Consider the following 22,467-nt stretch of genomic DNA (forward strand, 5'->3'; position numbering starts at 1 on the left):
TGACATCCTCTGACAGTTGACTTGCAGCTGACACGGAACCTGACACATTGACATCACAGGTATTTTTTTTTTTGTACAGAAGCTTAGCTACCAAGCACAAAATGGACTATTTTTTTACTACGGGAAATTTTATGAAACGATTGCAATCATTGTAGACATTTCATATTAATCAGACATATCAATGATTCTATTATTGTTTGAATATTTTAATGTTATACTTATGGCAAACTATGACACTTGGTTATCAGTTGTCAATGTCAAACACACGTGTTTACCTTACAAAGTTACAAGACCACAAGTTCGGGTTTCGGACTTCGGTGTTTATTTAGGAAAACTTTGGTTTTTATTGTTTTAATGATTGAAGTATTGAATTTAACTGATATATTTATGATATTGTATGTCTAGCATTTCTAGCAATAGTTAACCATGAAAAGCAAACCAGTAAAACACAAAACAACAAATACTTTTCGTGTAAGTGCTAGATTTAAATGTAGAAAATGTTTATTTCAAAGGTTATTGGCAGATTTTTCGCGGTCTAGTACCTGTACAATTTTCAGATATAGGTTACATTGTCGTGTTCTATATATATAATGTACCTTCTATTTAGAATTGAATATTTTATCAATAGTGGCAAAAGATCGCAGGCAAAATGGTCGGGATACTCGAACTCTTGAAGTTGAATCCTTATTTTGCAAGGTTATCACACAAATGTACCACACGCACTGCCATACCATATATAGTGCATCTGATTTGATGTTGGTTTTCCCTATCTATTACTAGGATATGTTTCAACACAATGGAGCCCTAATAGACATCTGTCTTCTGAGTGTTGCAATTTGGACTATGTTGCCTAAGAACTAATATAGTTCTACGGATCTTATTCCTTAATTATTTATTTATTTATATTATTCTAATTTCTATCACTATCATTAGAGCATCCTTAAACCTAATGTGATAGTGAAGCTTTTTTTAAAAAATAATCTTAACATCCTTATGCTATATCCTATGCTATTTAATTATCTATTCCCGTTGCAATCCTTGTGAATTCACTTAGAGCGCAAAAATACAAATCGTTGCTCTGAGGTGACATTGAGTCACATCCTGCCTGCTTAGTGACTTTGATTCATAGTAATTATAGTAATTCTATAATTTTTTGAGGATTATGTGATCTAAAATAATCAGTGTTTGCTATTATGTAAACATATTATATGTATAAACGCTTCATAAGCACCTGTGATAGGCCTACATGAATAAAGAAGTTTTGAATTTAGGCAGGGCAGCAACCCTGCTTTCTGAGTCCAAGGCTGTGGGTTCGATTCCCACAACTGGACAATATTTGTGGGATGAACATGAATGTTTTTCAGTGTCTGGGTGGCTATCTACATATTATATGTATTTATGTATCTTATTCATAAAAAAATATTCATCAGCTATCTTAGTACCCATAACACAAGCTACACTTACTTTGGGACTAGATTGTGATGTGTGTGTTGTTGTAGTATATTTATTTATTTAGTCTCAACACTATCTATTGCTGAAAACTGTATTAGAATCCATTGCATAGTTTAAAAGATCTAAGCATACAAACATAAACAAGCATTGTGTAAAGATACAAAATAAAGCATTTGTACTTAATTCTGCTGCATATAATGCAAGGCCTCATAAAAATATCTTTCCTTTCAGTTTATACCATTTGCTGAACGTATAAATGCAATTGATGTCCGTCATGCAGCTCTATACCATATTGAGAATGTGTATGCAAGCCAGCCAAATGAAAATGAGAGCCACTTCCACCTGGCGATTCAGAAATGGCATGGTCTCAACTTAACAGAGAAATTTAAAAAGTTTAAGAAAGAAGTCTATGGCATAGTAACAGTACCCCAGCTCATACACAAGAAGGATGAGGTTTTACAATTATTGGAAAATTATTTGAAACTAGAAGACCAGTTGTGCCTGCAACCATTACTAGAGTATGTTGATTGTTTTGTTATAGAATAAAAGGAATATTTTAGTACAGCCAACATAAGCCAATTATAAGATAGTTGAAGAACAAACATAGTTGCTTAGTATCTAAAAAGATTTTCCACAGAAATAGTGTTACATCATATTTTTTTTGTAGTTAGCTCTTGACTGCAATCTGACCTAGTGGTAAGTGATGATGCTGTCAAAGATAGCCCTGGGCTAACCTGCTATGACAATAATCCAGGCAAGAGAATATTAATAGAAAATTAATTCTAAAATTGCTACACCCTGGACTTCTACTTATAAGACTACACCACTCCCCACTGCAGCGGAGAGTGTATAAAAACATACAACATAGGTTTATTAAGATATATATACAGATGCAATTAATAAGTTACTTACCATAAGTTATTCTACTCTAACTTTTATTTCATATACTTTTTCAGAATTTTAGTATCACTCGCAAAGGACCTAAGAATAGATTTCTATCCACATTTTCCAAAATTTTTAGACATACTTATAGATTTATTGAATACAAAAGATGCAGAAAGGTTAGAATGGACCTTAGTATGTTTAGCCTTTTTATTCAAGACATTGAAGCCTTATTTGAAGAAGGACATTGGTGTTGTTCTAACAAGGATTATTCCATTACTAAGCGAGGCACATCCACAGTATATTAATAATTTTGCAGCAGAAAGCTTTGCATTTGTTGCTAGAGATATCAGAGACAAAAAGAAGTTTATTGATCTAATTCTAAATTACCTTCAGATAAATGATAATGTAAGTATTGGTAACTATTGTGCAATTACTGCCCGCTTACTATAATTTAAAGCATTATTATTATAATATTGTAGGTTTTAGAATTATAATCCTTATATTTGATTGTCAACTTTTAAAGAACTGTCATTTTAAAATATTACCATATTAGCTATTGCTCATGTTCTTTGTTGCTGTTTATTATGGTTTTTAACAAATCCTGTGGATATGGGTTGTCTTTCTGGGATATAAAATCCATCCATATATGCCAAAAATTAAGTTGATTGAACACTTAAGGTGTGAAGGAAGAACAAAAAAACATACTTTCACATTGATAATATTAATTGGGAGTAAGGATTTAATAAAGAAATAAATATAAAACTTAAACATATATTTCACAAAAAATTATGAAACTTTCTTTAAATTTTAAGTGCTTTATTGTAGCTTTTAGGTTGGAGGTAAAGTACTCCTCTGGTTTTGGATAAGCCCCACCCAAAACACTTAAGGGCCGCATTGCAGGCTCTGCTTGTTGTGTTGTGAATAATGTTTGTATTAAAAGCACCTATACCATAATGTATGGTTATGGTAGCTATGGCATACTTTACGAGGGTAAAAAAACAAGTAGGAAACCATCCTACCTGATATTCACCACAGACTGTGGAAGTAACAACCCGTAATTCAAGACTTGTTACTTATAATTGTTAAGAAGCTTCAATAAGCCCTGCTTTCTGAGTCCAAGGCCGTGGGTTCGATTCCCACAACTGGAAAATGTTTGTGTGATGAACATGAATGTTTTTCAGTGTCTGGGTGTTTATATGTATATTCTATGTATTTATGTATATTATTCATTAAAAAAAAAAAAATTCATCAGTCATCTTAGTACCCATAACACAAGCTACGCTTAATTTGGGGCTAGATGGCGGTGTGTGTATTGTCGTAGTATATTTATTTATTTTATTTATTTATAACATTATATTATTTTCTAGGCAATAACAGGTTGTGGGCATCTAATATTTGAAATAGTAAGAGGTGTTAGCAACAAATTCCACAGTTGCATTGAAAGCTTTCTGCCAGTTCTACTGCAACATCTTAAAGAACGGAAAGAGCATCAACAGATTCTGTTTAAAGTCTTAACACAAACAACAGAGGACTGCTTGCAAAGCATATCTTCTAAAGAGTTTAATATATTCTGGACAAGTATACAGAATTTTACTGAAGATATATTAAAGGAAGATGAAAGTAATGCTGGACTTGAGTATATTTTGAGATTAGCTGGACAAGTGATAGAACATCAGCATGGAAAATACTTAACAAATCCACAACAATTTGCTTTACTATTAGTAAAAATTATTTGTGAACAGTCCTCAGAAACAGTATTAGAAGTATGCTCACAAATTGGTGCTCTTATGCTACTTTCAAATAATATTACTCTGTCCCAAGAACATGCAGGAATAATAGTCAAAGTACTTCTACCGTTACCTTATCCAAATATCTTAATTGGTTTCGTACAAAATGTCATTCATTATTCCCAATTTGATATGCACATTTTACCAGCATTTATTAAGTTTGTAATACAGTCAAAGTTTGATAGTGATGCAATGACAACTTTATCCAAAATATGTCTCACAAAGTCGCCTTTATCGAAAAGTGGCTTGAAACTATTTGAATGGGTAAAATACCCAATCGATTTTGGTATTGGACTTCCTAAATTAATGGAATATGTTGAAAATATTCTAAATGGTGATTTAGAATGTATTGTAGAAAATCCGACAAACTTGATGAATTTGTTGTTTTGTTTACCACACATAGAGAAACTTAATGTAGATTTTTGTATCAAGAAGCTAAGTGAACTTGTATCAAAATTTCTAAAGGTCTTGACAAGTTATTATCTGGAAGGGCAAGTAAATGAAAACAAACTACACTGTGATGTGACTCCACTATCTAAATGTGCTAGAAAAGTTATATTCCTTTTAGCCAACATTTTAGAATGTGCTATTCATATATCTAGCTGTAAAAGATTAAAAGATATATGTGAAATAGAAATTTTACTGCCCATAATGTTGCCATGTGCTGCCAACCCAAACTATCTTGTGGCATTAAATCTTCTTGATTTGTATTTAACAGCATATGAACATGAAAATGGTTTAACATACCCATTTTTATCATTAGTAGATTCATATCTAAGACCAAATGTATCATCACCCTTTCATATTGTAAGTATCTCTTTAAATTTCTACTTACCATACTAAATATGTATATATATATATTTTAAAACAGTTTATATTTTGCAGGTGAGACTTCTTACCACGCATATTTATAAATTATTCGAAAACATTGAAGAACTAAATAAAACGGTTCAAGTTGGCGGAGATACTGAAAGGTTTTCAGTGTTCAGTAAATGTTACACTGTTGAATCCATATCACCTTCAATACAGGAATACAGATTGCAGATAAGTCTGCTACAAAAGATAGCTTTTAACACAATTCAATATGAGCTAGCAAAAGAAACGGATTTTCATCTTTATGCTCTAAATTACATGTTGGGGACTTTGTATATCAATTTCAAACTACTTTGGGAACCTGTAGTCGAATTTATCGCAGGTTACGGTAATGCTCTAAACGCAGACGACTTTTGGCCTACATTTTATAAAGCACTTGAATGTTCATTTGCTAATGCAAAAAATAAACTAAAAATATTTATGTTTGAGGATGATATTGAAAGTGATAATAAAGTTGTAAAGGAACTTTATGTAGAGTATACGAGCATAGCTGAAAGACCAGATGTATATAATTATAGAAACCTAATGTTAAAAGTAATGACAAATTGTATACAAGTATGTGAAGCGCGGAATAGAGATGTTGTTGTCCTATTCTTGAACTTCATAGATGAGGAATATAAGAAAAATGACGCTGGTAGTGCTCTTAAAATCGATATTGAAGTACATAACAAAGATCCTGTGGACACTGAAAATACACAAGAAGAAGAAACCCCTACAGAAGACTTAATTGAAGAAATCCCTGAAGAAGAAAATCCAAAGGATTCAATTTCGGGCAAGATTATATTTAAAACGCTAATTAATATTATGCAAGTATTGTCACAATTTAAAAATCCGAGGGCTCTTCACAAAGAACCAGTTTTCTGGGAGTTATATATGGATTTTTTAAAGAACAAGAACCCTGGGCTGCAAAAGTACGCTCTAGATTGTGTACTTAATTATAAGAATAAAAGTATTACTCCATACAAAGCAAATTTGCACAATTTAGTTGATGAAAATAAATTTAAAGATGAACTAACTCAGTTTAAAATTTCTGATGATTCCCAAGCCATACAACCTGAATATAGAGAACATGTAATACCAATAGTACTACGCATATTGTATGGTAAAATGACGTCAAAATTAGGTGCAGATAAAAAAGGAGGAGGACAAACAAGAAGGTCTTTAGTAATGCGGTATCTAAGTGGTTGCAATGAAAATGAACTGAAAATGTTCATCGAAATGGCATTCTCCTACATGAAAGAGTACATGACAATGAAACCTAAACAAATATATTTAGATATTTTTAATAACTTAAATCTGAAGTCAGTTACAAGCCAAGGAAAATTACATAGTATTTTGAACTTGTTTGATGTCGTACGAGAATATTTTGGAGGTTTTATGCGCGACGAATTTCTTTCTCAATTTTTAAAAATATTTTTTGCGGTATGTAGTACCTTAGCCGGTGTTTTAGCACAAGGTGAAAAAGTCCATGTCGGTTACGTCAAAGGAATGAAAAGTCTCCGAATACTTGCGATCAATATTTTGGGTAAATTATTTGATCGGTTTGAAAAATATTTGTGGAGCAAAGAAGAGTTATTCGTAATCTTTCACACTTTAATATTTCCTCTTGCCCCCCGATTACATTTTGAGGGTGTTCATTCCCCAACTGCATTACTAAAGTTGTTTAATATTTGGTGTCAGAATCCAAGGTATTATATATTACTTGTGACATGTTCAGAAGAGGACAACTCTGTTAGTGCGTTGCCATCAATATTTAACCTTTTGTTGGCACCGAAAACAAGTCCGGGGGTAGTCAACATGATTTTGGATATGATCGAAAAGCTTTTAACTTTGACGGACGACGAAGAAGATAAAGATATATCTAAAATAGAATCATTTTGCACACTAAATTTAAGTAAAGTTGATCGAAATGATATAAATTTCGGAAGCAAAATCTTGATTCCACATCTCCCAAGCATTCTAGAAGTTATGAAGAGAAGAATTGCTAATACAGCAAAATCTAACACTGTTAACAAGAGAGATCTTCTAATATTGTCCAGAGTAACAGAAATGGTAAATTCTCCAGAGATGTGCGATGATTTACTCAATTTATTATTGCCTATATTGGTCAAAAAAGTTTGCATGAATATGGCTGAAGAAAATATGGAGCATGCAGTAAACACTATAATAAACTTACTTGGACATAGCACGAATCCTCAGCGTTATGTTAAAAATTTAGCTGTTTTATTCAATAAAGTTGGTCCCGTGGAAGTTCGAAAACTTCTGCTTAAATTATTGTTCTCTATAGCAGAAAATGCTAAGGAAAATAAAGATGAATTAACAAAATTAGCACACGTGATAGCAGAAATGAATGCTTTTAATAAAAGATGGATCGAGCAACCTGATTTCGATCGTCGTTTGGACGCGTATAAACTGATTTATCAAACGCTGGATGAGAATGAAATAAGCGTTGACTTAGCAATTCTAATTGTTAACAACTGTTTCTATTTTATACGCACTGAAAAAGACATAGGTTTACGAGATAGTGCAGGATTCTGTCTGAAAAAGATTTTGCCAAAATTACTCTTAAAATATCGATCAACCCCAGATGGGCAGTTTTTAGTTCGAGATACTGTACTCTCATTAATATCCACCGGTATAAGAGATTCTAAGAATGACTTATTGAGAAATGAAAGTCTAACACTGCTGGGAGAATTAGTAAGGGAATGTCAAGACGCGGATGTAGTGCTATCTGATTTAGCCCCATTAGCTAACAAAGAAGATACCGAGGTTGATTTTTTCGAAAACTCTTGTCATCTGCAACTTCACAGACGAGTGAGAGCGTTACTAAAGTTCACTAAAGTAGCTAAAAAGATGACGAAATGTCCAACACCAAGAACTCTTACAAATTTTATCCTACCTCTAGCATCAATGTATATCTGTGACGATAAATACTCCGACAAAAACACCTTAATCGATGCTTGTATAGATGTGATTTCTACATGTTGTCGATTGTTGCCGTGGTATCATTATGAGGTGTTGCTAAAACTGTATCTAAACAAAATACGACATACGACAGAACATCAAAAACAGTTAACGCGTATACTCATTGGTATTTTGGACGCGTTTCATTTTGATTTTTCGAAAGCGAAGAATATTGAGTTGCCTAAAGCATTGACGGCAAATATACGAAACGAAAAGAAAAATGTAGGTAAAATGGAGATAAAAAGTGAAAACGCAAATGATCTTAACATAGATAATACAGAACCTTCGCATGATTTAGATGACGAACCAGTTGAAAGTAAAATTAAGGATGAAAATGAGGAAAGAATTCAAGATATGGAGGATGAATTCTTAACAGTAGAAGAGAAAGATGAAGAAGATCAGGCAAATCAAGAAATAGCTAATATACCAGCTTATGAAAGAATAACTAGTGTGTCTCCATCGGTTGCTAATAGAATAATTAAATCGTTGTCATCTGGATTATTACCACAACTTAATCGGTAAGTTCCTTTTAAAACAATATAACATAATAAAAACACTTTCGACAAAAGGTGCTTCTCAGTCGTTTAGTGATTTTTTTATTATGCTTAATAGAGAGAGAGTAAATAGCTTTTTGTGACAGAGAGAAATTTAATTGATTCTGCACTTATTAGTAATAGAAGGTAACTATCAAATATATAATTTGAGAATCCAAAATTAATAATCCACCTGGAATCCATTTATTTTCAAATCCTGTTTCTGCTGTGACTTTGTTATTTTTATGCAGTAATTACTCTGGTACCTCTTAAATAATAATCGAATACCTACTTATAATGCTGTAATTTAAATAATAAATTAGTCTATACTCAACACCAAATATTAAAAATGGTAGCTCTATTTCTTCTCATATGGCATAAGTTTACGTTTGACGAACATCATGCTACCAATGAATTAAAGTTATAAACGCGCGAGTTTTTTCACGTATACAATCGTAGCGGGTAACAGGTAACTTTAGGGCTTTCTAAGCCTTTTTTTGGTAAAATAAACGTGGATAAAAAACGCTTCGTGCAGTTTCCTACTTACTATGTTTCGTCTTGTTATTTAATGATCTTTTTTATGTTTAGATCTATTGGAAAATTAACAGATCATGAAGGTTCGCACAAAATAAACCGAAGGCATACAAGCATGGCGCGCTTAGAGGAAGACATGTTGAGGGTTCCCATAGCATTAGCGCTAGTGAAACTACTACAAAGGTTGCCAGGCGATATTTTAAAACACCAACTTCCGGGGTAAGTATTAAAGTTCAGTTAGCTGAAATATGACGAAATAATGATATATTTTGTGAGTACAAGAATAATACTTTTATGGCTTTCGATCAATTTTAGTCTCGAGAGTATAATGTTGAAACATATAAAAAACTTAAAAACTTTCTACATGTTCAAACTCTTATTCTAATTCTTTGATTGTGAAAAACACATGTTTGAAATTTGCTAATAGATTTCGCACCTATTTTCGAATACTAGGTGTCTACGAATCAACAATACTGAAACACTCTTTAAAATTTTATTATGTATTAATTTTTTTCTAACGACGAATGGTCTGTATGGAAAATACCAGAGAACCTATCTTTGAGGGGTCCTTATAAACTGGAGTTTCAGTATCCGACCGCTTACTTTGAGATATTTATATTTTTTTTAATGTTTCAGAATTATGATCAAACTATGTTCTTTCTTGAAGTCGCCATTGAAACAAATCAGAAGTGCAGCAAGAGACATTGTTAAAAAAATCATGTTGACAGTTGGGACATCCTATTTGGGCATTTTACTGGAACACTTAACTATTTTACTAACCAGAGGCTTTCAAGTACATGTTTTGGTTGCCACAATACATACTGTGTTAGATGCTCTAAAATCTGATTTCAAACCTGGCGAAATTAACGAAAACCTCGATTATATACTTGATGTTTGCACTAATGATCTATTTGGATCTTTATCTGAAGAGAAAGAAGTTGATAAGTTACACTATAAGACTCCAGAGGCTAAGCCGAGTAAGAAAAGTTACGTAACTTTGATGATTGTAGCACAGAATGTCACTGAGAAATGTTTGATAAACCTCTTATTACCTTTCAAAGAAGTTTTACAAAAGCATAACTCCAAAAAGATTGTTGTGAAAGTCCAAGAAGCGATGATGCACATATCAAGTGGATTAGTGACTAACAAGTTTATTGATATCGAAGATTTGTTTGTATTCCTCCATGGCTTGGCATCAGAAAGTATACCACAATTTGTTTTGACGGCTCCTAAGCGTGAATTAACAGATGCCCAGAGAGAAAAAATGCTAAGAGCAAAGCCGAATTGTTTAATAATACCTGAGACACCAAAACGTAACAGAGAGTCCCAAGCAAAGAATGTTAAGACTTCTACGAAAACAAATGCTCATGTGCTCGTGGAATTTAGCTTGAACATTTTATATGTTATACTTAAAAGAGAAAAGGTTCCAAGGATGGATTGTAAAGCATTTGTGGATCCTATAGTGCCACTTTTAGTTGATGCATTACAAAGTGATCATGTCAAAGTATCGACTGTTGCACTTAAATGTATCACTACATTGTGGACTATTAGAATCAGTACGCCGACTTTGGAAGAAATGGTTAAGGATATTGTTAAGACGATATTTTCTATACTGCATAAGTATGCCACCTTTGAGATTAGCACACAGAATGACAACTACCATTTAGTAAGGAATGCGTTTAAGGTAATTTTTTTAAATATTTTCTATAATGTCACTTTTAATCAAAATTAATGAAATCATGTGAAAACCCTAAAATTTTTAATAGGAATACTTTTTAAACATTTTTTTTACGTAATATTACTATTCACATCCACCATATTGGATTTGGCATGACGTCACAGGCTTGTAAGGTATCGTATATTTAGTCCGATGTACAGCGTGTAAATGAAAACCGAAATAGTACTTCACAGACTTTAGAGGTACATTATGTACTTCTCTGAAAGTTATCTGTTACCAAAAACCTAAATGTATTTGAGCAGAGGTACTATGCCCATGTCAGTCTTTTATCTTCAATAGGGTTGGCATAAGTAAACACTTAAAAAATTAATATGCTTCCTTTGATTTATCCTTTTAATATTTTTACAGGTTGATTCCTTATGAAATATACTTATGCAACCTTCAATATTATTTCTTAATTTTGTTACACGCTGTATATTAGACGTTTTAAACGCCAACGATAACTCCTAAATCACTTAAGAGGACTGTGGGAACTGATGTAAATAACTAACCTGTTAAAATGCTAACCAATCGTTTTCCATGATGCTGAAAAAAAAGAAGTAAAGTTTCTGAAATATACATCCCTGGGAAATACGTAATTCCAAAACCATTCACCTGTTTAAACATCGCTTAAAAAAAATTACTTATCTATTTTGAGTATTATGTAATATTATTATGTATATTATGTATGAGTATTATATAATAACATAAATATATATCATAAATATCTATTATAATATAAATTTATGTCGGTATTTTTGTAGTTAATATGTAAATGTAGTATGTATGTTCATGTAAGATTTTTTTTTTGTAACATCCTTTATGTACCACCCATTTTCCATTTTTTATCGGCTTCGTACGCTCGGGTTGCTTTTAAAAGCTCACTTTTAGAAATAAGGCCGCCTTTGCACTCTAGCACTAAGTACTATTTACCTATTGTGTATTACATATTGTATTTTTCCTATTGTGTTGTATAGCAATAAAGTTTTTCTATTCTATTCTATTTTTTCAGGCAGTAACAGTTTTAGTCCGGAATGTGAAGTACTACAATTTAGAAGAAGACCAATTGAAAATGCTCCTGCTTTACGCCGAGGAAGATTGTCAAAACGATGAGAAACAGGCTAACTCTTTTTCTTTACTAAAAGCTATATTGGAGGCTAAATTAGTATCGACGGAGTTGCACGAAGTTATGCAGAAAATATCGAATATTTGCATTCTCAGTGAATCGGCAAAGTCTAGGTAAACTCAATTTTTTAATGACATTTTTTCATAATTGGTTTATCATCTGTTATCAAAGAATAACTAAGTGTTCCCTCACATTATTCTTACTCCTCACTTATATTATAAAAGCGAAGTGTGCTTGCCGTTAATTTGTTTGTTTGTTTGTCCTTTCTTAACGCCCTACCTAAGCAACCAATCAATTTGATTTTAATCAAGAGTTGGTTGAAAGGACGGAGAGTAACATGGGCTACTTTTTATCCCATGAAAAGCCACGGTTTCCACTATAGCTCTTAAAAACCTTAATAAACGCTGTCGAAGAACGTGGACCACAGCTAGTTCAAGATAAGTTTAGATGATAAATTCTGGGTTATTCGCAAAAGAAAAATGATCCCGAGATAAGAAAAAACAGCTCCTTCCTATGATAAAAACTAACCTCCAGTTGTGCCCACAGAAGTAAGAACACACAGAAACTGTGTAAACGACAAAAATTCAAGCATCAAAAATACTCCACTTTAGTATTGTTTCTCGAGTAGACAGCTAGTTACTCACTTCACTTCACCCGTCTCACTTCACTTCAACCGTCTCACTTCACTTCACCCGTCTAACTTCACTTCACCTGTCACACTTCACTTCACCCGTCTCACTTCACTTCACCCGTCTCACTTCACTTCACCCGTCTCACTTCGCTTCACCCATCTCACTTTACTTCACCCGTCTCACTTCGCTTCAACCGTTTCACTTCACTTCACCCGTCTCACTTCACTGAATGCAATGGCTGAATGAGTGTTCTGTATATTCTTAACTCAGTGGTTGGGCCATGGTAGAATGGAACGTTTTTCACATACCCAATTTACAGGTGTAAATACGATTATGTTTGTACAGAGACGAAGCTCGTGCGATATTCGTGAACTACCTGTCTCACTATCAGCCCGGGAAACGTTTGGACAAATACATACAGTTCTTTGTGACTCAACTCAACTATGAACTGCAGCACGGTAGAGAATCTTCCTTGAAGTTTATTGACATGATCATTAATAAGTTGAACCCTGTGAGTATTATTTTTTATTAGTTCTCAAGTTAAAGAATCATTTATTTCTTTTAAAGAATAATTTTACATATTCACTTACAGATAAATCATATTAATCTAATATTATTTGAGTAGCAATCATGCTAAACTTATTTTTAGGTGTACATATAAATTATTAAAAATCTACCCTCAGAATCTTCGATATCTGTAGCTTGCGAAATGCGAAGTCGTTGCCATAGTGTTACTACGAGTATAAGCGGTATTACAACTGAGAAAGTATTATTATTATTATATACTAAGACTAAGCAGCTTTCGCTAATGCGTCTATATCATTTCTTGCGCTCTTTGTCTTTTTGATGTTTATCCAGTCTATTCTTAAACTGATTCAGTGATTCTGTAGTCACTACATCTTCAGGCAAGGCATTCCACATTTGTATAACTCTATTGCTGATAAAGTGCTTGGAAGGATCAGACGATGCCTGCTGATATTCAAGTTTGAGACCATAGCCCCTTAATCTGGGGTTACTCTTTTTTGAAAATATTTCCTCAAAATTCGGAATGTTGTAATACTTATTTAATATTTTATAAGTTTCAATGAGATCGCCTCTTTCTCGCCTACTTTTGAAGTATGCAAGATTTTAATTCTAATATTCGTTATTTAAAGGTACTTAGTAAATATTATTTTAAAATAAATTAGCTAGATATAACAAAACAACGTGTAACCGAATTACGAAATAATGCTGAAGGGTGCATAAGTATATTTCATAAGAAATCACCCTGTAATAATAATATTAAATCGAAAGAAGCATATATATTTTTCCATACAAACTAATTCCAAACTATCTAAGTGTTTACGTATGATAACCCAATTGAAGATAACAGCCAGCTACGCGACGCGACGCGTACTTTGAAAAGTGACAGGAGTCACTTGATTTAAATTTTGCATGTGATGTTAGGGCTGTGGATCTGATTTATTTCAGTAATAACTATGGCAGTGGTTTACTCAGATACTATTTCGGTTTCACAGATAAGTCTTAGAGACAATAAATAATGTACCTCTAAAGCATGTGAAGGAAAATCGTATACATTTTAAGACAAGTTCGAAAAAGAAAATTTATTGTAGAAAGAAGATTTTTTTATATGCATTATAAACTTATAACAATGATATTACCTCCAAGTGTAGGTAAATAAATTGTATCATTGTAATATTTTTTGTACTACTTTGAAAGGTAGATCGAAACTATAATGTTTCATACAAGATGGCGCTACAGTATCTATAAGACTGATATAAGTGCATATACTAATTTCGGCATCGGAAGTTGGAGAGCCGTAGTTTTGTGGTCAAAGGTAAAAAAATCAACCAAATGGATAACCACTCCTTTTTGTAAGTAGGTTAATAACGACTGTTTTATTACAAAATTAATAGTCATTTTTATTGTTACATACGAAATAGAAAAAATTCTCTCATACAGCGTGGCGATGCGTCGCCACGGCCTGTGTCGCCACGCCAAAAATCAGGTTTACCCTCCGCCTACAGATGATTCACATAAAAAAAGTTAGGTAAAATTGAGTCTTATGTATTACAGGGTCAGTTGAAAAACCACGGGGATTACCTGTTCCTATCGCTAGGCGCATGTATGATCAACGACAGTGCACCAGAATGTAGACAAGCAGCTGCTGGTTGTATAGAGGCCATCTTAAAAAAGTTGCCGCTACTTGACAGGAACAAACTGTTTGATTTGGTGCTCACGTTCTTTAAGGACACCCAAGTAAGACATTATTTAACACGCGTATTCACAAACATTACATTAAGGAGTGTTGTGACCTGTGCGTTCGAACGCACAGGTTACAACACTCGGCGGACGAAAGTCCCTATGCGTTCTGTAAATGAGTTCTGTTTGGAATAATTAAATAAACGGGAAGTCATTTAATCAGTTAGATATATTTGTTGTTTTGTTTTTTTTTTAATTTTTTTTTATGTATTTTTTTTTATTTTTGCTACAATTTAATTTACTTACTTTTATTTACTTACTTGTTTAATTTAAACTGTTAAATATGTACTGTTTGTGTTAGTTTTAGTTTTATTTGTTCTCTTTTACAGTTTATTTGGATTTTTTTTATTTAAATTTACTCTAGTTATAGTAATAACGCAACGGGCGTCGCGGTTGTTTGCTCAGTCTGATACTGAAGCAGACTGAAAATCAGCGCTGAACATTGTTACTAATGTACAGCATAAGGCTGAGTTTGCGGCCATTTGCCATATTGTTAATATTAATTGATAATCATTTAGTTAATAATCTTGTAATAACAATTATAGTGTATAAAGGATTTTTATTATTATTATTATTTATTACTATTAAAACGAACGCACAGATAAATTAGCTGGATAGAAACTTTACGCTACGCATAGTGTGACTCAATACGAATCTCAAGACGAGTAGCGATATGATAGCATAAATGATATTTTAGAGCGATAACATATTAAATTTATATACTATACTAATAATTTATATATTTCGACAACGCACACATAGCCACAAATAGAAAATGTTTGTGTGATGAGCATGAATGTTTTTCAGTGTCTGGGTGTTTATATGTATATTATAAGTATTTATGTATATTATTCATAAAAAATATTCATCATTCATCTCCCCACAACACAAGCTACGCTTACTTTAGGGCTAGATGGTGATGTGTGTATTGTCGTAGTATATATTTTATTTATTTATGAGCCATTCGTCGATTTTACTTATTTCAAATATTTAGAAAACATTTTTTTTCTTTAGCCCGTTCATATCGAATTGGCAGCTCAACTAAGCATACGTTTTGTCCACGTCGAAGAAGAGGAATTCCAGAGCCGTCTAAACAGCGTATTGGGTATAGTCAGCGGCAAAATCCTCTTACTCAATAACGACATAACAGAGGGTAGATTCGTTAAAATAAAACTGGATCACGGTGAAAAGAGTGACGAAGAAAAACAGAAGGAGAAAGACCATAGTTTAATACAGATATTGAATCTAATTGATAAGATTACAATCCATTGCTCCTGTAGCATGAAAAATAAAAAGTTTGTCAGTGATTATGATGAACTGGCACAGCAATGTCAGGCTTTGTTGGCATATCCTCACGCTTGGGTCAGATTACGTGCAGCTAAAATTCTAGGCACAATTTTGTCTCTAGTTTATATAGATGAGTTAAACACGCAGGAAAAGGATCGAGGATTTATTTATTATGACACGGAAAATTCTTTGCGGAGTCTTATACTGGATTTGTGTGCTCAATACTCACCGAATGTATCTCAAGATATGGCCGATCAGGTTTGTACTTTCTACATGGTTTTCGTTATCGTTAAATAGCCCAGTGTTTAGGTCTTCGGCTTCAGTTTCGTGGTGCCGAGTTCGAATCCCAGCACTACTTTACACACTTTTTACTTTTCGAAGTTTTGTGCGTTTTAAGCAATTAAAATATCACTTTTATAAATTTAAAATTCATATAACAGTTTTCGGAACCGACAGGATTTCAACCTGCGACTCTCTGGCAACCGCGGCCTGAGCGCTTTCTCCAATTAAGCTACGGCTCTGCTTCCGTCGATGCCGAAATTAGTATATGCCTTTCACACATCAGTCTTATAGCGACTGTAGCGTCATCTAGTAGGAAACGTTGCAGTTTCGATCTACTTTTTCAAAGGTCCATATTACAATCAGACACGTTAGAAACAAGACACGCTTGCAATTTTTATATGCATTGAAAATTAATAAAATTGATAATTCCTCCAAGTGTAGGTAAAAACACTAATAACAATTATAAAAATTAAAATATCACTTACTCCAACGGTGAAGGAAAACATCGCCAGGAAACCTGAATGCCTGAGAGTACTCCATAATGTTCTCAAAATGCGTGTGTTGTCCAGTAATCCGCACTGGGCCAGCGTGGTGGACTCAGTGGCGTGCATAGAGGGTATGCACAGGGTATGCACATGATATAAAATTAAGAAAATCTCCAGTACGAGTTATAAAAAACTTAAGGCTAGTCATTGTAAGAGTTATAAGAAGCCTATCCTTAAGTATTTATACGTCGTTCTGGAGTTTTTCTTCATTTTATATCATCTGCCTACCCAGTGCATACCCTCTATGCACGCCACTGGGTGGACTACGGTCTTAACCCTTCACAATGTGGGATGAGACCCCGTAGTGGCCCGGTAATGGGTTTAGAAGTAGAGCCCCTCGCCTTTTTACCATCGAACCGCGAGGCACCGGAAGGATCTGCATCCCTACGTGGTCGATATACCGCGGACGCGTACGAAGCGCTTCGCATCTTCGTTTCTAATTCGCACCGCTAGGATCTGGAATGCTCTTCCAGCTTCCATTTTCCCCAGTTCTTACAACATTAGTACCTTCAAATCAAGAGTGAATAGGCATCTTCTAGGCAAGCGCGCTCCACCTTAGGCTGCATCATCGCTTACCATCAGGTGTGATTGCAGTCAAGCGCTAGTCTATAAAAAAAAAAATAAAAAAAAAAGCGTCTTGTGACAAAGCTCGTCCGATGAAGTACTATCGCCATGCGTATTTCTGCCGCAAAGCAGCATTATTGCAATGCTGTGTTCCGGTCTGATGGGCGTGGTTGCCGGTGGTATTACAGGCACACGAGGCTCAAACCTACGCCTCAAATTGATGGACTCAGGCCGTCATGTTGTAGGATGTGCTCCTCTTAAAGTCTAGCACTGTTTATACATTTTAGTTTTTATCACAGTGGCGTGCACAGGGTTTTGACCAGGGTATGCATAAAGAAGGAGGATGTCATAAAATGGTAAAACCTTCGCATTTATGAGTTAAACAAAAAATTTTGGGTAGGCAGTGCTTGTATGAAGTGCACGCCATATGCTTGGTCCGTCAATTATTACTGGAAAAAAAAAACAAAAACGGCTTAACCGATTTTGATTTTGTTTTTTATTTGCTCGAGAGATGAATTAGTCGGGAGTGTTTTTAGTTATGTTTCATGAAAATCTGTCCAAGATGGCCGCCACCACAAAATGGCGGTTTAAATATCTTTTTACAACTCCCTCAACATTGGTTGTTGGCGCCAATATGACTACGACGGCCGACGGCGACCGACTCTGGCCGAGCGGAACGCGGCGCCACTGTTGCAGTGACAAGCGACAACCCAATTAATTAGACATTAATTACGAGAGAAAACGATTCGAACGTGCGCGACGTAACATCTTGATTAATTTCGCGTCTTCTTTTAATGTTAATTTATATCTTTTTCAACAATTGTAAAAATCATCTTTATCATATTAATAAACATATGTTGAGATAACCATCGTATAATTAAATATCCAACATTGGTATCAAATAAAAAAACAACTATATATCATAGCGTATGTATCATAGTATATAGTAGTTACTATATACTATGATACATTTCAAATCAAAGATGGCCCCAACCAAGGCGAATTTTTTGTTTTACAAGTCCCTCTAATAGGATCCTTCATTTCATACACATATGTGTATGAAATGAAGGTTCCTATTAGAATAATGTACACTGAGAGTGAATGTTTTTATATCAAGCGGTTTTTAAGTTACAAAATTTATAATTAATGTGATTTACTTTATACTCATTTCAGGTCACAGCTGTTTTATTCCAAATTTTAAAATTAGTGCACGCGATGCCATGTTTTGCACTGAGAAAGAAGATACAAACTGAAGAAAGGGACGAAGATAGCAATGCCAAAGTTAATATTCGATGGATTCTTTTCAAACAAAGGAAGGCTATAAATTCGGAGGTCGCTAAAGCACCGAATTCTATGAATATTGTAAGTATCCTTCTAATGATTTTATTAGTTTTACATAGATAGTATAGCGGTGAGAGCCTAGTGGTCACTGATTGCCAATTAGCCGATTGGCGGAGCGGGTAGCCACCCTGGTTTCTGAGTCCAAAGCCGTGGGTTCGGTGCCCGCAAATGGGAAATGTTTGTGTGGCTGTTTTCCAGTGTCTCGGTGTTTATCTATATATTATAAGTATTTATATATACTATATTCATAAAAATATTCATCAGCTATCTTAGCATCCATATCACAAGCTATGCTGACTTGGGGCCAGATGGCGATCAGTGGCGTGCACAGGGTTTTTGACCAGGGTATGCATAAAGAAGGTAGAAGTATAAAAATTTTAGGGTAGGCAGTGCTTTTGTGCATGTATGAAGTGCACGCCACTGATGGCGATGTGTGTATTGTCGTAGTAGGTATATTTATTTTAGCTTTATTTTCAGGGGAACCGAGTTTGATACCTAGCTCGCACCTGTTACTTTTCGCAGTTATGTGCGTTTTAAGCAATTAAACATCACTCGTTTAGGTGAAGGAAAACATCGTGAGAACACCTGACTGATAGTCCATACTATTCACGAAAGCGTGTGAAGTCCACCATTCCGCAAGTTGTAGTGGAATTTAAAAAAAAAAACCTTTTACACTAAATCTATGAATAGCCTTAATCAGATGAATCGAAAGATATGATAATACAAACACAAAATACCAGTTGTGGCAAGAACCATAGACAAGTTAGGTGATATGAGTTTCCTAGTGAAAATCGATTGGTGAAAGGTACCTGTGCCTAATGCCCGTTTTCACTAAACCTAGGCAACACTTACATCGCTCTCATCTCCACAAAACAGAAAAATTCTAAAGATTGTTAAACTATTAAATGATGTTGGAAAAGAGCAATCTGCTGAGTTTCTTGCCGGCTCTTCTTAGTAGAATCTGCCTTCCGACCCGGTGGTAGAGTCACTACAAACAGACAGACTTGACGTTTCAAAAGTGCTTATAAATTAGGCCTACTTGAAATAAATGAATTTTGAATTTGAATTTTTGAATCGAAGGCTACTTATAGAAGAATACTTTTCATGAACTCTTAGTTGATAACTATTGGTGAACGGTTGATGCCTAGGAGTCTCCTTGGATTAGGCGTAACTTATTTTGGGCATTACCTTGTTCGTCGTTAGTGAAAACGGGCATAAGAATCTTCTTTGCTTAGGAGTTACTTACTTAGGCACTGCCGTTCGTCGTTAGTGAAAACCGGCATAAAAATCTTCTTTGCTTAGGAGTTAGTTAATTAGGCACTGCCGTTCGTCGTTAGTGAAAACGGGCATAAGAATCTTTTTTGCTTAGGAGCTACTTACTTAGGCACTGCCGTTCGTCGTTAGAGAAAGTTATTAGTCTTAGACCAGACCAGAGAAAATTCAGTAATTATAAATTTCCAAATTGTACCTAAAGGGTTGCGGACCTCTAAAATACCCACTTATTGCGTTCTACGTTTATCTAGTTTATAATGAAAATTTCCGTAACAATTTAAATTGATAACTTTTCAGAGAACTGCGATATTTACAATGTGGATGCACTTTATAAGTTCAATGGAAACCGATGAAATAAACACAATAATTGACGTCATACTGCCCGTGATCGTTCGGGAACTTTCCACCGGCGACGGACCATCGTCGATCGCTAAACAGCTTGCGGGCAGACTTGGGAAGAAGTTGAGAAGGAAAGTTGGGGAGATCGAGTACAGCAAGATGGCCGCCGAAGTGCAGACACGGTTAAACGTTAGAAGAGCGGAAAGGAAAAAGGTAGGTTTCTAGTAAAAGTGAGCTAACTTTTTTCTCACCACCTAAAATAAGAAGGATTTTATTGTGAACAGGCACTTACTATATATTTGGGTGCTTTTAACTGAATTGTCAATAGCCAACTTTTAGATAACCGCGCTTTTCCTTAGGCTGTATAATCAGTTATCATAAGGTCGTGTTAAGGCAGTCAAGTGCTAGTCATATAAAAAAAATACAAATTTGTTTTTTTTTTCTCTACGAGTTAGCCCTTGACTGCAATTTCAGCTGGTGGTAGGTGATGATGCATTCTTAGGTGGTAGCGGGTTAACCTGTTAGGGAGTATGGTAGTAATACCCCTAACAATTAAAACTAGTCCAATTAATACAATTAAAACGAATAAACCGAAATCTAGTTCAGTTACAGCGCACGTGTGTTAGATTAAATCAAATCTATTTAATAACTAACTTTTTGCGCGTGGATTTGTTTTCCCCTATTTACAAAAGTAGCTCAGTAAAAAATCACTTGAGTCTGATGGATTGTCGTGTTCTTTTTGGCTATGGTTTGTCGTTGTTGCGTTTATAAGGACAAACTGACAAACATGCTGCGTCTATAATATATATAAGTGTGTAATATGAGTGTGATATTATGTGTGGTCGTTGAACGGTGAGTTCCCAATGAGTCACAGCGTAGGCTGTGACTCATTGGGAACTCTGTCTTTCAATGTAAACAATATTTTTTAATTACTTTTGAGGAACCATAAAATCAATCAAAACAATAAAAATAGGTTCGCTATATATGTGTGTATTCATTTATCTGTTAACAATTTGACAATTAAATTTAACATACAGATACTAAAAGGTAACAAAAGGATTGTTTACATTCGGCCGGCCGACTGGCGCAGTGGGCAGCGACCCTACATTCCCACAACTGGAAAATGTTTGTGTGATAAACATGAATGTTTTTTTAGTATCTGGGTGTTTATCTGTATATTATAAGTATTTATAATTAATCATAAAAATATACACCAGTTCCTCTTAGTAAACATAACACAAGCTGCGATTACTTTGGGGATAGATGGAGATGAGTGTATTGTCGTAACATATTTATTTATTTATTAAAAGATTGATAGGAAAAAATGGACTATACTCTCAAACTGATCGTAAATTATTCTTCATTTTAGATCTTACTACAAGAGAAGGTAAACAACCCAGAAAGAGCCGCTAAACGGAAACTCCAATTGAGGGAGAAGAAGAAACAGGCGAAGAAAATAAAACTGGAAATGATGCACGGAAAGAGGCCAAGGGTCAAGAAACGAAAAGCAGAAGATATAGACTTCGAAGATGATCTGCTAAAAGATACCGAGGGATAATTGTAAAGCGGATTCAGCTTATCGTGCCAGAAATACCTAAATTTACGACATTACCGGTACCTAGAGTCTGGACAAAACTCGAAAAAAAAAAACAAGTAGGATTTTCAGTAACAATTTTCCTGGTAAAACAACCCGGATTCGATTCAAAATCCATTGAGCAATCGATAGTACGATGCGTTCTAGCTTCTAGGCGCTTTAGTACATTTTTTTTTTTAATATGTAGTTCTATTGGCGATATTTTGTACGTATTTGACATCTTTTTGTAAATAAATATCTTTAATATTATTATCGATTCGTTTGTTTTACATAACAATTAAACATACTATGGGTCTTTAATTGGTTTGTATATTACTAAAACATAATACTAGAGACTCATCTCGTCTTCGCACGTGTGCAATTGAGATACTTTGCACATTAATTTTATATCTAGTAAGATTTAGCCGGCGTTTGTAATGTATTGCACAAAAATATGTTTGTTACGTCATTACATTACGAATCTATAAATTTCTTTGCT

At 34.3% G+C, this 22,467-nt stretch overlaps 1 protein-coding gene across 1 annotated transcript; it reads left to right on the forward strand.

Moving 5' to 3' along the window:
* Positions 1–304: 304 nt before the first annotated feature.
* On the forward strand, positions 305–22,241 carry LOC120629161 (small subunit processome component 20 homolog). The gene is made up of 14 exons (XM_039897986.1): positions 305–471; positions 1,684–1,970; positions 2,409–2,742; positions 3,705–4,931; positions 5,010–8,479; positions 9,083–9,247; positions 9,665–10,712; positions 11,758–11,984; positions 12,849–13,014; positions 14,580–14,762; positions 15,780–16,310; positions 18,617–18,805; positions 20,354–20,608; positions 21,765–22,241. Exons 1-14 carry the CDS (start codon positions 427–429, stop codon positions 21,951–21,953), a joined length of 8,316 nt encoding a protein of 2,771 aa, XP_039753920.1. The 5' UTR covers positions 305–426; the 3' UTR covers positions 21,954–22,241.
* Positions 22,242–22,467: the final 226 nt, after the last annotated feature.

This window comes from Pararge aegeria, chromosome 14 (assembly GCF_905163445.1).
Source record: "Pararge aegeria chromosome 14, ilParAegt1.1, whole genome shotgun sequence".
NCBI classification, from domain to species: Eukaryota; Metazoa; Arthropoda; class Insecta; order Lepidoptera; family Nymphalidae; genus Pararge; species Pararge aegeria.

Coding starts and splice junctions, on each gene's coding strand:
- LOC120629161 (XM_039897986.1), top strand. CDS start 427: ATGAAAAGCAAACCAGTAAAACACAAAACAACAAATACTTTTCGT. Junction 8,480..9,082: donor TTATTACCACAACTTAATCG/GTAAGTTCCTTT, acceptor TTTTATGTTTAG/ATCTATTGGAAAATTAACAG. Junction 18,806..20,353: donor CACCGAATTCTATGAATATT/GTAAGTATCCTT, acceptor ATAACTTTTCAG/AGAACTGCGATATTTACAAT.